This window comes from Juglans microcarpa x Juglans regia, chromosome 5D (genome assembly GCF_004785595.1).
Source record: "Juglans microcarpa x Juglans regia isolate MS1-56 chromosome 5D, Jm3101_v1.0, whole genome shotgun sequence".
Classification (NCBI taxonomy): domain Eukaryota; kingdom Viridiplantae; phylum Streptophyta; class Magnoliopsida; order Fagales; family Juglandaceae; genus Juglans; species Juglans microcarpa x Juglans regia.
In genome coordinates this window covers 29,724,691-29,741,278 of record NC_054602.1, presented here as the reverse complement: position 1 = coordinate 29,741,278, position 16,588 = coordinate 29,724,691, and the positions used below count along the sequence as shown (strand labels likewise).

Sequence of the window (16,588 nt, the reverse complement as noted above, 5' to 3'; positions counted from 1 at the left end):
AAATCTTGGAATTTTTTGGTGGGAAGGTGAGAGAGAGCACTTTGATGGAATGTGTTCCAGTGGCTTGGTGGCTTCGACAGAGTGGGTTTAGATAGTGAGAGAGATTCAATAGAGTGGGGGGGAGGGAGAGGGGGGAGGAGGAGAATCCGCAAGGAGTATCTCACTGGGTTATCTAAACTCACATCTTCCTTTCATATCCCCTTTATAAATTTTGAAGAACCAGCCGCACGATTTGCAAATCAGAGAGAGAGAGAGAGAGGTTAGGATTCGTGAAGGAGAGGGAGAGAGAGGGTGGGGAGGGGAAGGGGGTTCGGTCTTGACAATGACATGTGACCTGAAAATTTATTTTTTCTCTGCAGCGCACCCTACCATCTTAAAGATACATCTACTACGTGGTCCACATTCATTGGTTGTCGTTGTTCTCTAAACAACGGATAAACCTGTTTGAAGTTATTCTCTACTCTTAATATTATTAGTGCTTCTTGTAAATTTAATAAAGAATTACATATTGTTTCAGCAATTCAAAATTCCAACTTGATTGAAAATGATAAACTTGAGAACGCACCAAGGCCTATCAAATTGGAACACTACAACAAGTTGAAAATACACGATGGAGCTTTTGTTTTCATTGTGATTGTAGTATGATAAGAACGTTTCCTTCTATTTATTTAGTTCTTAAGAGTATTATTGATAATGAAACTTCATATAGTCGATGTCCGGATGCTTTCTCGTCGTCTGATACGGTAGCATCATATGAATTTGTATTTATCTTGCATTTTATAAAATTAACCATGGGAATATTGACAATTTTTGCCAGTGTTTACAGCATAAAGCTCAAGCATTTTGAATGCTATGAATTTAGTTTTGAGTACTGAAAAACTTATACAAAAACTGAGAAAATGGCTTTGATACATTATGTGAAATTGTGGTGTCTTATGTACAGATCATGATATTGAGATCCTTGATATCAATGGTTCATTTCTCGACAGGTCATGGTTTTCAACAAAACTTGAAAACAGAGCATCATTGTAAAGTTGATATATGTGAAATTTTCTACTTATTCAAAAATTGAGAAAGTGTCTTTGATACATTACATGAAATTGTGATATCGTACGTACAGATCATGATATTGAAATTCCTTATACGAATGGTCATTTCTCGACAGGTCATTGTTGTCAACAAGACTTGACAATAGAGCATCTTTTAAATTTGAAATATTTACTGTTGAATATGGAGTAGGACGGCTTTCTGTAGTGAGTGGAGAACTGAAACCGATCGAACAAGATTCCAAATACCATATGATAATGTGCTGAACTTAATTCTCAGAAATTATTATGCAATAATTCAAAAAGTTTTTATACTTTTTTCCAGTTTCGTTTATATAGAGCCAATTCCCATAAAAATCTTGTCCCCAATGTGTACTCGCTGTTCTGATAATGTTCTATTCACTTTCTCGATGTTCCTTCTACCTTGAAGATTCTGAAGACATGCTATGGCTATCAATGGGTGCAATATTAAGCGTGTGTGTTTGTTTTTGCACCAAAAAAATAATTACGACTTTCAGCATGCATTAATTCAGCCTTGGAAAATGCTAAAATACATTCATGGAAAACCAATCATCACAAAAAACACAGTTATCAAATGTGATGGAACCCAGTAGAGGCCTCAGATGTGCGATGCTGCTTCTCCCGCAACTCACAGATTAATTCCGATTTGAATCCAGAGGGGACTGGGGCTGAGTATTGAGAGCAAAACTAGACTATAAAACTTACTCGGCAGAGAAGACTTTGGTCTCTAACTGGAAAGCTTTGGTAAAGAAAGCAGGCCAACAAAGATAAGTAGACATGATGCTGCTAACTGTCGATGCACCGATGAGCATGTTCATTACTACAATCTGCAGCTGAATGGCCTCCAGAGGAGAAGCTCCTCCCATTATGAGTCCAGTCATTGCCCCAGGAAGTGAGATAAGACCCACAGTTTTGGCATTGTCCAACACTGGTGAGAGTGCAATAACCAGAGCCCTTTTCACTTGCTGAAGTGTGGCTTGGCGCGGAGTTGCACCCAGAGCCAATGCTGTCTCTACCTGCGACAGAGAACAATAAACCAAGATCATTTAGCAGAATTTTGGATTTGGAAGTATTCACCCTTTGAGATCTCTTGAAATTGAGGAATCAAATAGAATTTATCCTAGTGAGAAGATAAATTTACAAGAGAAGACAGAAATAAGAGTTAATGAATCTCTTCTCATTCAAGATCTATATGAAATATCCATGTTAATTTTGCAATAAAAATACCGTACAGCATCCTTTCATCATCTCCTAATATGGCAAATGATTCGTAGATTAGTAAAAGATGATAAATAGTTTTTCAATCATTTATGCTTCATCAGAAGATGATGATGATTGAAAGGGCAATGAACAGCTTCTAATTTGGAATGATGGTTATGTATAATGAGACTTATCTTACAGCTTATTGGAAAATCAAGATGAGAAAAATCATGAATTCCCCATGAACAAGAAACAGAGAGGAAAATAAGATGGAATTTCTATTTCTCCTTGATCTTGGGACCTACCAGGTTCATTTGTGTTCTAATGTCATCCCGAAGTCTTTTCATCGTCACCCCCGTCACAGTCATCGCATTCCCAACCATCATACCTGCGACGGGGATGATGTATCTTGGAGCGAAAGGAAATACATTCAACACAACAAGCAGGAACATTGTCACAGAAGTTCCAACCAGAATGGAAGCTCCGGCAACATACTTCCCTCGAGGGATATGTTTAGCTCGTTGACCTGCTGTATAACCTGCAACAGAGACCTGAAAAGGAAACAATATAGTGGTATCAACAATTACTACTACCGAGTGGGTCAACCCATGCTCAGATTATCAGTGCCAATGGGAATCTCTCTATTGATCTATGCAGGACGGACAACCCAAATGGGATCAAAATACTATACTTTAATGTTAGTAAGACAACAAACATGAGTGACAAATCAATAAAGATTCTGAATAGCAAACATGCTATTAATATTTCAATATGAATCACAAAGCAATTCTCTCCCAATAACTTGACAGAGTTTGACCAGATTTGAGATGACAACAAAATGTTATAACATATAATTTGAATACAATAAAGTTTGGCCCTAATTAAATACGGGAGTTGTAATTGTTCTGTCTCCCAATGATCTGTTCTTTGGCATTCTGAGTACATTTTTTATGTGTGTATCTGTCTGTCAGCCCACTGTGATTCGTTGAATTTTAACTAACACATCTGACAACTTGTTATTCACTTAAGCATATAATTACACAAAGATCTTCCAATTGAGATTTATAGTATTCTCGGGAGAAAATCCAAAAGTGGTAAAAGTTATCCAAGAATAGCATGTTGTCATTTCTCAGGGTTGAGCTCAGACGGTATATACAATCATCACCCAGTGAGTTTGCGGAAGTTGAACAAACAAGTATCACCAAAACAGAAAACAAGAACAAGAAACACATCAAACACAAAACAGAGCAACAATAAAACATGGGCCGTCCATGTGTAGCTAAAAACTGCAAACTTTCAGAAGTCTGGATTTGGCTTGTTCGTGAACTAGTAGACAGAAAACCATGGGAAAACGTGCACAGAAAAGTAATTTTATTTCAACCAATTTTTTACAGTTATTGGAAGAAACAAGCTTTTTCTCGTTTGGAGAAACTCTTCAAGAGAAGAAAGATGTGTTCTAGATGGAAATCAAGAAATCATCATCGAAAACCCAACACAGGTGGTAAGAAACACGTAACGTCGTTAGTTAATTAATGATGAATAATAAAAGAAAAAAGAGTGGAGAAGAAAGGCAAACCATGAAAAGGTAAGCCAGAAGGATCCACCCACTATTGTTCTGACTGAAAATGAACTGCAGAACAAACCCAATGACAGAGAGCTGAAGAAATGCCCTGAGAATCGAGTAAACCATCTCTCCCTCCAACCCTAACTTCTGAAAATAAGACAACAGCACGGCCATGAGCACCACCGCGGTGGCAGCCACGGGTTTGACCATGCCCTTGAGGAACTCCACCATCCATGACAAATCCATTGTGAAAGAACCCTGGAATGCAAAGTTGACGGTTAAGAGGGAAGAGAGGTTGGTGGTTTTGTGCTTGCGGTGATGGTTAGGATCACTCGAGAGATATATGCAGGTAAAGAAGAAAAGGTGCTTCTGAGACTGAACCATCTCGTGAAGCTACATTTGATGAGTGTGAGAATTTCGGTCAGGCATATGATAAAGGAGATCCTAATCAGAATATATAATCCAAGGCAAAATTACATTTTATTAGTTTTTTATTATTCATTATATTTTAAATATCATAATAATTTGTAAAAATTGTCTATCAATAGAGGAATATAATGCATTATCTCTTATTTACTCACATATCCCATATCTATAGTTTTTTTATAGGGTGTGAATATATTTTTCATAGAGTGTAAAAATATTTTTCATAAGATGTGAAATGTGGAGTGGTGAATAGTAACTGATGAGAATAATTTTTTTCTATCAATATATTTGTATTTTGTCATCATCTTTCATTAAAAATATAATAGAGTGAATTTTTGTTAAACTATATTTACTTTAGTTAAAAACATTAATACAAAATTTATATTAAGAAATTCATTTCTTGTTTTTTTTAATATCATTTTTTGTATAATAAATGAAGAAATCATTATTCGTATATTACATTTAAAAAAAATATATTTAAAAAATACTTCACTAAGTAAAGAAATCAATTATTTAACAAAATATATAAAAAAAAATGATTTATTAGAGATGGACAACATCCACTTAGTTAAGAAAAAACAATCTTATCATAATAAAGATGATTTATTATTAAAATAATTACTCTTTTATTTTTATTTTTTTTATATTTACAAATAAGATAAATTCACCAAATTTTAGTAATAAAAAAATGGTAAAAGGTGGATGAAAATATCAACGAGACATAATAATAGAGATTTGTTTACGAGTAATGCTATACACTATATTCTTATTTTATTTTAATCATATTAAGTAATATGTAGTACATTTATTACTATTAGATGATAAAAAAATATTTAATAAATGATCATTTAATGATGATAAACGTTCCGCATCATACTCAGTGAAATAAAAATAAGATAATAGTATATTGTATAAAATTTTTCTTTATTTATGAGATTGTTCTTACCAACACAAAACAAATGAGAATTAGGACAAACTCCAACGAACTATTTATAATTTTTATCCTAATCGGGAATACGAACAACCCAAAAAAAAAAAAAAAATCTTTAAAGGAGGATTAAAAAACAGGTAGAAATCAGAGAAAGCCATATGAATGCCCAAAATGACAAGTTGAATTAAATATTTAATTGTAGTATTAAAGAACAAATAAATAGAAAAGTCAAAGATTAGGAGTCACGTAATCATTGAAGAGTTGGGGGACGTACGTACGAACGATACGAAGGGAAGGTGGGGGGAGGGTCCAGCAAGGTCAGGTCACTTGTTTGGGGTGCGGGGAAAGGACTATTTTATTTGCTTTTGAAGTGGGGCTCACTTCTGACGTGGACACTGCTGGTGCCGTACATCGTAATCTGATTTATATATTACTTTTGAGAGAGAGAGAGAGAGAGAGAGGACTTTATTTGGGGGAGAACGTACTTGGTCCGTGCTTATCAGTTGCAAACGAGCAACGTGTGCTGCGCACTTCTATGGCACATAAATATAAGGCTAATGATAGAAGATAATCATACTTTGAAACCTTATTTTAAGACTTTATTTTAAAATATAAGTAAGTGATTACTAATGTATTAACTTTTTTATATATTTTTTTAAACTAGTTTAAAGTGATAAAAAAATATGAATAAACAAATTGTAAAAAAAAGAAGAAGATAATTTTGACTTAACAATAACTTGTAGCGGACAGTTTGGAACGGCAAAGTAGCACTGCTCAATGATAGAATTACAATCATTTTACCATCACTTTACTACTCTTGTTGTATTTGTTTTTTTTTTCTTTTAAGTATTTTTTTAATATATTTAATCATTAAGAAAATTACTAATGGTCACTTTCTTAATCATTAAGTAAAAGAAAATTTTTAAAAAATTAAAAAGAGTAGTGGAAGGGAAGTTAAAGAGTGGTAAAACTATCATTATTCTAAATATAATAATCACTAATCAGCAACATGTACCTTTTTTAAAAAATTATTTTCTTTTTTTTTTTCTTTTTGGACCGTTTTTTAATACAATTATTTTCTATTTTAGACAACGTTTAGTTGTTAAGGTGTTCTCAAATAATTTGTGAATAGTAGTAAAAAAATAAAAAATAGTAATAAAAAATAGTGAATAATTTATAAATAGTAATGAGATAGTCTGATGTGATTAGATTAGATCACTAACCAAACATAGCCTTAGTGTCATGGAAACTTCATTTTATTTTTAATATAGTTTGCATTAATTAATTGCTTGAATTGGAAGTTGGAAGTTTTCTTGGTCATCATCTTTTGATTAGACTTTGAAAACAACTTAATCCCTACCTTCTTGATTTTATCGTAATTTAGAAAAAGATATCAAAAGAACAATACTTATAAAGATGATCTATTTACAGATCCTAATGTGACAAAAATACATAAATTAGTAGAAACCAAATAAAACATAAATAAATTAGTGATTTTGTTCTAATAAGAGTATGCATATCTGTTTTTCAATTCTCTTTCTTGCCTTAGAAAAGTACAGCCCTTAATCGTCCGTCAAACAAACTTAAATCAAGAAAAATGAGGCTAGATATTATGATACCAAGTTTGTTGGATATCTCAGGAATGATGAAAATGATAGGCACATGCACACAACAACGACAAGATTAGAAATAAATACAAGTAAGTTAAAATAAAAATAAGAGGTAGTGCTATTATGCCGTTTGATCATTAGGTGTGCCCCTAGCGGAAATTGTATTTTTTTTTTTTTTTTGTTTTCTTGTACTTTTTTCTTTCTAATATTTTTAAATATTTTTTTTTAAATAATATACTAATAGTCACTCTCTTAACTATTAAGTAAAAAAATTTAAAAAATAAAATAAAATACATGAGCGATCAAATTATGTGGACAATTTCAGACCACATAATATCATTTTCTAAAAAAAAAAAAAAAAGAAAAAAAGGACAAACTAAAAGTAATAGAGGAGCTAAGAGCATCCGCATTGGCTTTTTCAAAGTCTATTTCATCTTCAAATTTAACTAATTTTATAGATAGTTGGCCCACATTGAATTAGCCAAACTCATTTCATCTGAAATTTGATCTACAATAATTTTTTTTTTCAAAGATGAAAAGAACTGTTCTAAGTCTAAACGGATTGTTTATTAATTTCGGTTCCCTCTCCCGCGATTTCTTTCTTTCTTCTTCTTCCCTCTTTCTCTCCCGCGTCTCTTCTTTCTTTTCTTATTCCCTATTTCTCTCTCGCATCTCTGCCTTCTTTGGATTCTTTTAGTTTTTTTTTTCCTCTTCTTTCTCTTCTTTTTCGATCCCTCTTTCTCTCCCACGGCTAAAAAAGCTTCCATATTTCTCTCATGCAACTATTCTCTCCAATTCCATATCATTCTAACAAATCAAAGCATCTAAAAATATGACACAAAGAAACCAAATCCAGTTCCGTTCCAACACTTTAGCATGACGAGTAATATAGAAAATAGGAGAGGAAAGAAAAGACCCTGGAGAAACATGGGGGGAGAACGAGAAAGAGATGCAGATGTTGGGTTGAGAGTGTTGACAGAATAGAAACTTATGAAAAACTTCTCTAATTTCATTTCTATATTTGGATTACATTTATACACGAATAAGAAGAATAAAAGAATATTCGTTAGTTACAATAACTTGAGGAGAAATCTTAACAACTTTTTCTACTGTGATCTTATGGAAGGCAGTCGGCTGTTGGTTGTAACAGGCGTGTATTGTGATCCTGCTGCTCTATTTTGGTCGTGGTCCATAATCTACCTACCAACTGCTTGTCCGAAGGTGTTAATGGCTCACTTATTCTGATAGGGAGAGCGGGAAGAGTGCCCATAAGCAGAGGAGAGAGAAGTGTCGTGGTAGGCAGAAGATGCTCTAATTGCCTTGGCGACGAGTGATGAGGAGTCGCGATGAGGTTGAGGCTTGTGAATTCCTCGTTTTGCTTCCTCTTCTCCATCTTCTTCTTCTACTTCATCTTCATCTTTAGACAAACCTTTTGAACCTGCTTTATTTAATTTTTATTATTCACGAAATAAAAATTAATTAAAAAATATTAAAAAAATATAATAATATTTTATTATTATAGAGAGTGTGATGATTAATCCAATATAGATTTTAAATTTTAAATAATTAGCTAAAAAGCTTCATATTGATCAAAATTTAAATAATAAGATGGTCAATTCAATACCAATGCTCTAAGTAACGAGAAAGGCTTTACGTGATGCTCAGCTAAGCTGCTGACTCGGGCCTTTCTCGGGCCCAAATCACGAAGGCTTGGACATAGAAAGTTCAAAAAATACTAATAACTGTCTTATAAGAGATTTTTATCCAAACTTGAGAAAGAATACTCTTTATGTGAAATTTTATCGTTCACAGGAATTATAATTAACGTGTAATATTAAAATATTTTTTTTTATTTAAGTGATTTATCTAAAAATTATTTAAAATATATCATATTAGTCGATATAAGGTTGGGATGAGATTGGTTGAGACCATCTCAACGTCTAAATGGGATTTTACTCTTTATATTTTGAGTAGTTTTAAAAGTACTATAATCAAAAGATTTATTTTCAAAAGTTAAAACAAAAATATCTTGAAAAAAAATTAATTTTATTATATAGATTTATGTTCCAATTATTATTATATTAAAAAAATGTATTTAATTTATATTGTAACAACTAACAAGGGCTCCCGTCTTCCATAATAAGGATCAAGAAGCTTATTCCTAAAAAAAAAACTCTTACATCAGCCATCAAAACTCAAAAGTAAGGAAATTAAATAGTTTTCCTCCGGTTTAGGTTGAAAGAGATTTTTCTGATCTAATTTATAATCACATATCAGTTGATTATCATTAAATTTTTTTAAATTTCCACATAAAATGTAGTAAATAATTTAATTTTTTAAAATTTTAAAAAAATTATATTATAATAATATTTTATTCAACTTTCAACGTTTATCTCATCTCATTTGTATAACCAAACAATATGTAGTATTCGATACTCAAGATAAAGATCGATTAATGATACATATAATTACAATTTTACTCTCATATAAAGTCATACTTTACATCTATTTTTATAGAGTAATGCTACGTACAGTCATGTAATACATAAGCATCCTGCAGTCATTTTTTTTTAAAAAATGAAGTTTATTATTAAAAAATTAATTTCTTTTCATATCGGTTTCGTATTTATTCATTTTTTTCAAAATGATTATACGACGCTTGCACACTTACTATTGCAACTATTATTTCTTATTTTTATAATCCAAAACTCATAAAAAGATCCAATCCACTTACACTTGGATTAGTTTCAATTTTGTATGCCTTGATAAATTAACAAGAAAAAAGACAAGGTTTCAGAAATAATTTAAGGAAAGGAACTTCCAACGGACCATGGTCAATTAGACTCAATACCATAAGAAGGAACTCTTTCCAAACATTATTTAGAGGACCGACGATTGAAGGTCCTCCATCGAGCTAATGAATGAGGATCACCAAGCCACTGAATACTGGAATACTAAGCGACTCCAACGGCTACGTCCAACGTGCCCTGCAATGCCTCTTAGCAGCCAATGGCATCGACTACGGCGCTTGCGGCTGCCTCATTCAGCACTGCACTGACCGCGGCCTCGTCCGCCTGGCAAAGCAGCTCCATGCCCGCCTCGTCCTTTTCTCCGTCATACCCAACAACTTCCTTGCGTCAAAGCTTATCACCTTCTATTCCAAAGCAAATCACCTCCGCGAAGCCCGCCACGTGTTCGATAGAATTCCTTGTAGAAATATATTCTCTTGGAATGCTTTGCTCATTGGCTACTCCCTTCACAACATGCACCTCGACATGCTGAAACTGTTTACATCCCTGGCGCACTCTCATTTTATGGATGTGAAACCGGATCGTTATACGATATCGTGTGCTTTGAAGTCATTATCATCGTCATTTTCTGATTCAAGGTTGGCCCGGGAGGTTCATTGTTTTGTCGTTCGACATGGGTTGGACTCTGATATTTTTGTTGTCAATGCTTTGATTACCTACTACTCGAGATGTGATGAGATTTTCTTGGCGAGAACTGTGTTCGATAGGATGCCAGAGAGAGATATCGTATCGTGGAATTCAATGATAGCAGGGTATTCTCAGGCTGGATTTTATGAGGAGTGTAAGGACTTGTATAGAGAGATGTTGGGGTCAGCTGGGTTGCGGCCCAATGGGATTACAGTCGTTAGTGTCTTGCAGGCATGTGGTCAGTCGACGGACCTTATTCTTGGGATGGAAGTTCATCGAATCGTAAATGAGAGCCAAATTGGGATCGATGTTTCTGTCTGTAACGCTATCATTGCGTTGTATGCAAAATGTGGTAGCTTGGACTATGCTCAAGAGTTATTTGAAGAGATGACCGAGAAGGATGAAGTCACCTATGGATCCATGATTTCAGGTTACATGGTTCATGGTTTTGTAGGCAAAGCAATGGATCTTTTCCGAGAAATGAAAAGCCCAGGATTGAGTACATGGAATGCTGTGATTTCAGGTTTGGTTCAGAACAACCAGCATGAAGGAGTCTTAGATTTAATTCGAGAAATGCAGGCATGTGGTTATAAACCTAATACTGTAACACTTTCAAGCATTTTTCCTACAATTTCACATTTTTCAAACCTAAAAGGAGGGAAAGAAATACATGCTTATGCCGTTAGAAATAATTGTGATCACAATATTTATGTTGCAACTGCCATTATAGATACTTATGCAAAGTCAGGATTTCTTCATGGGGCACAACAGATTTTTTATCAATCAAAGGGTAGAAGCCTGATCATTTGGACAGCAATAATCTCAGCGTATTCAGCCCATGGAGATGCTGATATGGCCCTTAGCCTTTTTAACAAGATGCTAAATAGTGGGATCAGGCCAGACTCGGTGACCTTTACAGCTGTATTGGCAGCCTGTGCTCATTCTGGAATGGTAGAAGAAGCTTGGAAAATCTTCGATGCCATGTTTATGGAATATTGCGTACAGCCTTCAGTGGAGCATTATGCTTGCATGGTGGGTGTTCTTAGCCGAGCTGGAAGACTATCTGAAGCTACAGAATTTGTCTCTAAAATGCCAATTGAACCAACTGCTAAAGTTTGGGGTGCACTTCTTAATGGGGCCTCTGTTTCTGGTGATGTTGAACTGGGGAAATTCGCTTGTGATCGTTTGTTTGAGGTTGAGCCTGAAAATTCTGGGAATTACATTATTATGGCAAATTTGTATTCTCAAGCCGGGAGATGGGAAGAAGCTGATAAGATTAGGGAAAGGATGAAGAAAATTGGGTTGAAAAAGATCCCGGGCAGTAGTTTGATTCAAACAAGTGGAGCATTACAAAGTTTTATTGCTAGGGATGAATCAAATGGAAGAACTGAAGAGATATATGAAATGTTGGGAGGGTTGCTTGGGTTAATGAGAGAGGAAGGATATGTTTCAAGGGAAGAGTTAGATGAGGAGAGTATTTACAGTTGACACTAGTTCATTAAAAAGAAGTTATTGCAAAATAGGATTGGGTTATGCAGTGAATGTAAACTATGCATCAATAGAGCCACAGTGACTCAGATTGATTGCTCAACTTTGGATGCCCAATTTTTTGAGAAATAGCACCTAGATGCTCAGTAGTGGGAATCTATAAATTTCAGAATTGTGCAGTCTGAAATTGAAGCTCTAAATTGTTTCGTTTTTGAAGAGACACGTTCTCTGACCTGGCCTGGGTGCTAAGAAGTTGGAACAAGCTGTGTTCTTCTATGTAGGATTCAATTTGTTGATATCATATTGTATAAGCTAGTTGGGGACCTTAAACACTGAGAGTGAGACTCAGTAGTGCTTCCTTTTTGCCCAATGCTGGTCTGGCTGCAAAATATGTTGGAGAGACTCAAAACTTCTAGCTCCATCCAAGGCTGTAAACCTGGAGTTCCTGTTGAGCCAGACCTTTGAAAACTCTGCAAATGACGTCCAAATTATAGGGATTTTTTGTTCTTGAGTGGCAATTAGTGTATCTAATGCGGTCAATTTTTCAAAATATCAGTGAGATTCTGGTGGCTAACTGTCCTTCGAAGTGGCTGCTGCTTGGTGATTACTGATTAGATTGGTGCTCTTCGGGAAGTAGATCAACCGCCCTTAAAGGCTAGAAGTAGATTCTGGTCATCACTCATCAGTTAATTTCTGTTTATTCCATAGCAATATGATGAAAAGAAATCTGCACAACTATAAGACTTTGGATCCCCATAATTTCTCAGTTTCTAAGAAATATGTGCTTAGGTTGATGCTATTACCATTAGGAAGAAATGGTATTGAATTGATATGTTTTGTCGAAAATAAGAGGAAAATGAATACTTTCTGTTGACTAATATTGTTCCATGCATAAACATAATGAGTTCTAGATCATAGTTGACAGTAACCTTTGAAGGCATTATGGCGTTACTTCGACAGAGATTAATTATAATTATGTGACTAGAGAAGAGTAAAAATGCTTACAGCTCATCTTTAAACTTTAAATGAGATGTTTTAGGCTTTTCATTTTTCCTGTTTCTAGTGGAAAACCTTTATTACCTGTGAGCACCTTGCTTTTGTCGGTCCTGAGTACTCACCATACTTTTGTTGCCCCGATGCTATCACTTCCTTTAAAGAGGTAAAAAAACTCCTACTATGCATGATGATGGTGGCCACAATGTCTGTCCAAGAGTTTAAGATTTGAGTTGTGCTACATGCAGTCACTTTTACGTATTCTTTGCGCACTACTAATGTGATTGGCCAAATCATTTTTTTATATTAAAAAAAAGTGACGCAGCCAATCACATTAGTTAAATATGCAAGGAGTGCGCAAAAGTGACTGTATATAGAGTTTTTGTTAAGATTTTACCCTTTCTTCTTTAAATCATTATAATTCGTAATGCTACACTTATCTAGCACGTGAGCACAAACAAGTTGCTCAAACTTCAAAGTAACATAATAGGAGAAGTTGGTTCATGCAAATGTGAAGGGTGGCAAATGGCCATGACAAGTGCAGGGTTTACAGAATGATTACTTGTTTCCACCATCTTCGCATCCTTGTTGCTCAAGTCGTTGGGGACAAGAGGAAAGAGCCATGATGGGCCGAACTGTTTCTTTTTCTTTCTGCTTGTTTTGTTGCCTGTTAGAATTAAGGCGATCACTATTAGAGATAATGAAAAGAAAAGGAGTGACAATGGTGCTTGAACTGGACAGGTACTTGTCGACAAAAACGCTGTATTCTCAGCCACTCCATTATTTTCTAATCCAACCCTTTTATACACGTATCATATGCAGATCTCCAGACTCCCTATAATATACTCGTTTTCGTCACCTTCTTGGAAGACTGTTTTGTCCAAACTTGACAATAATTGCCTGTAATTCGATTCACTCTGAGTGAGAATTGCAGACTTTACCATTAAAATCAATAAAAATACCTTCAAGGGTTTTTACCAGTTTTTTAAGTCGCTATGTCATGTAGAATTTTATATTTGCTCGAGGGTTATCATTTTCAAGTTCTATTTAGCACACGATATAGCTTTCATGCTCTTATCATAAAGATACTGAAAGCATTAATTTGGAAACTGACAGAAACAATGCATGTCTTGAATGAAGAATGCATAAGCAATTATAAGTCAAAGCACTGATCTTTTTTAAGCCAAAGGGACCAATTAAGGTTGCATAGATATGCCAGCATAGTCCTATTTATTTATTTATTCTCATTACGTGTGTTGTTTCGTGGAATGAGAAAAGACTATTCTCAGATTTTTATTTAAAAAAAAAAAAAAAAAGGAAAAGGAGAAAAGATTTCATTGGATTTTTCTCTCAATGAAATTATCCAAATGCCCCTGTATTTTGATCGCATGCTTCACCACACAATCAATCAAATTAATTAGTCGTTCGTTATATGATAATTTGATAAATAATCAAGTACATAAAGTAATAAAAGTGCTTAAGACCGATTTTGGTTACGAAGGAAAATCTTTTGAAAAACTTTTCAAAAATAAAATTCTATGGGGTAGCCAAATCCAAAAAAATCAATTTTATTAGGTGAAAATCAATTACAAGTAATTTCTCAATTACAAAATATTTGTAACTAGACTCCCTTACTTGTCCAGACAAATAACTTGTTTGTCTTCCACCCCAGTAGCAGCCAGAACCTCTAGCGATTTTCAACATATTGACTTCCTTCTTGGAACTCCAGTGGTTGAACTCAATCACTTCAATTCCGGGATGGAGTCAACACACACTCAACGAGAGAAAGGGAAAATTAGTAGAAAATTTTTCGCAAGAATTTTCTCACACTCAAGCTCTTTGATCTCTCTCTAATCTCCGAGCTCTAAAAATAACTGATCAAAGATTATTCACTCAGCCGAAATCCTTATTTAAATAGTCTACCTAGTATTTGATTTGTGGTAGGACTCTACTGATAGATTGAGTCTGTTAGAAGTTTGAGGCGCAGTAAAAATTTGCTGATGGAAGGACTTTGCTGGGATTGAGTCTGCTGACGCGTATGTTAACACCTGATACTAAGTCTTCTTAACAGATATAATTTCCATTCAACTGGATAATTCTAGATTCCTTGAACTTCAGATACACACTCTTGACTTATCTAAAATATTATCTAATAATTTCTCGATACACTTCAAATATTTATAGATAAAATCAAAGTGATTTACATTCATCCAACTTACAAAACATAAAATAATCTTTATTCATCTAATTATCTAGTCCTAGTCAAAATCTTACATTTATTCTCAGCGATGTCATTAAAAATAAAAATATCTTTTTATTAATCTTATATATCCTTTGTCTCTCCCTTCCAAGTTCCATCACTTAAAATAAGGGACAAATAGTCATTAAAATAACCCACCAGGCCACCAGTTCCAAAATGGTCAATCAATCTCATAAAAAGCCACACATTCCTCAAGCTTTCGCACCCTTAAAAAGTGTCAAAGTGAAGTTCAAGCACACGATCCCATGATGGCAGAGGCAACCACCGTCATGGCTGCACTCTCAACTCTGTCTCCTCCCCAACTCTCAGATCTCACCCTCTCAATATTCTCAGATATCAACCGCCACCACTACCGTCTCCTTTCTCTCCTTTCCTCCCCCAGCCTTTTCTCTCTCACCCTCCACCACCTCCACTCCCTCTCCCTCCAGCACAAAGCTCTCCTCATTGCTCGCCACCTCCTCTCCGCCCTCCGCCTCCTCACGCTTCACCTCCACCCCAAACCACCGCCGCCACCTCCACTTCCCTCCACCACCATCAAACAACGAGACCTCGACGCCGTGTTGCTGCTCCTCCTGCTCTGCGAGATCCGCCAACACAACCCAGAAGCCCTCGAAACATCTCCCACCAAATGGCGCGCAGCTGTGAGCAAGCTCTGGTCTGGTGCCATGTTGACGCTCTCCGGCATTGGGTTTTACAATGGGTCGGTCTTGATTCCTTACGTCGAAATGGTGACGAGGTGCTGGAAGTTCGTGGGTGAAATGGGTCATTGTGGTGGGGATGGTGATGGGAAAGTTGCAGCGTCTCCGGCGGCTGTGGTGGCGCTTCCATCGGTGGGGGTGAGAGGGCGTGGGGTGGAGTGCGTGATATGTAAGGAGGAGATGAGAGAAGGGAGGGACGTGTGCGAGTTGCCATGCGAGCACTTGTTTCATTGGATGTGCATCTTGCCTTGGCTGAGGAAGAGCAACACGTGCCCCTGCTGCAGGTTCTCTCTTCCCACTGATGATGTGTTTGGGGAGATCCAACGATTGTGGGAGCTCCTGGTCAGGATGGGCAGCAGGAGATCTGATGGAGAGTACTGTACCGTGACAAGCATGATGAATGATCACCACACGAGAGAGATGGAGTGGGGGACTCACAATGAATGATTGTGATGATTTGGATTGTTAACAAAAAATCGGTTTGTATATTGAAAAGGACACCTGTGGTGAAGGTGAGAGACTGAGAGAGGCATATGTTGTTGATTTGGAGCTAAATAAATGAAGGGATAAACAGATATTTTATAGGTTTATAGCAGCTAGCTAGGGATTTGGGTTTGTGACAGAATTCATTGTAGACCTCATCTATGTATAATATACATACAGCATAACTTGGCATGCAGTTGATTTTTGCATTGATTTCTAGCTTTTCCCACCACCAAAAATCCCAAACTTCACATAAAGAAAAGCATATAATTCAGCAACATACAACTATGCTTATATATTTTGCACCAAACCCATTTTTACAGCCATATATAGATGGGGTTGATGGTGATTTCAAAACCCCAGACTATAGGAGAAACAAGCAATTTAGCAACAAACAACTTTTGCTTATTTTTCTTCTTCTTTTTCCTTTT

The 16,588-nt window shown here is 35.5% G+C and overlaps 3 protein-coding genes across 3 annotated transcripts; 2 read left to right on the top strand and 1 right to left on the bottom strand.

Annotated features, from left to right (window-relative positions):
- Positions 1-1,548: 1,548 nt before the first annotated feature.
- On the bottom strand, positions 1,549-4,286 carry LOC121266461 (protein ALUMINUM SENSITIVE 3). Its single transcript, XM_041170281.1, has 3 exons — positions 3,844-4,286; positions 2,573-2,818; positions 1,549-2,083 (listed from the first exon to the last, which is right to left on the bottom strand). Exons 1-3 carry the CDS (start codon positions 4,213-4,215, stop codon positions 1,769-1,771), a joined length of 933 nt encoding a protein of 310 aa, XP_041026215.1. The 5' UTR covers positions 4,216-4,286; the 3' UTR covers positions 1,549-1,768.
- A 5,302-nt stretch (positions 4,287-9,588) lies between these two features.
- On the top strand, positions 9,589-12,601 carry LOC121266437 (pentatricopeptide repeat-containing protein At2g37310). The gene has a single exon (XM_041170251.1). The coding sequence runs from the start codon at positions 9,720-9,722 to the stop codon at positions 11,721-11,723; it is 2,004 nt and encodes a 667-aa protein (XP_041026185.1). The 5' UTR covers positions 9,589-9,719; the 3' UTR covers positions 11,724-12,601.
- A 2,378-nt stretch (positions 12,602-14,979) lies between these two features.
- On the top strand, positions 14,980-16,353 carry LOC121266549 (E3 ubiquitin-protein ligase SGR9, amyloplastic). The gene has a single exon (XM_041170410.1). It carries the CDS (start codon positions 15,222-15,224, stop codon positions 16,119-16,121), a length of 900 nt encoding a protein of 299 aa, XP_041026344.1. The 5' UTR covers positions 14,980-15,221; the 3' UTR covers positions 16,122-16,353.
- The last annotated feature ends 235 nt before the right edge of the window (positions 16,354-16,588 follow it).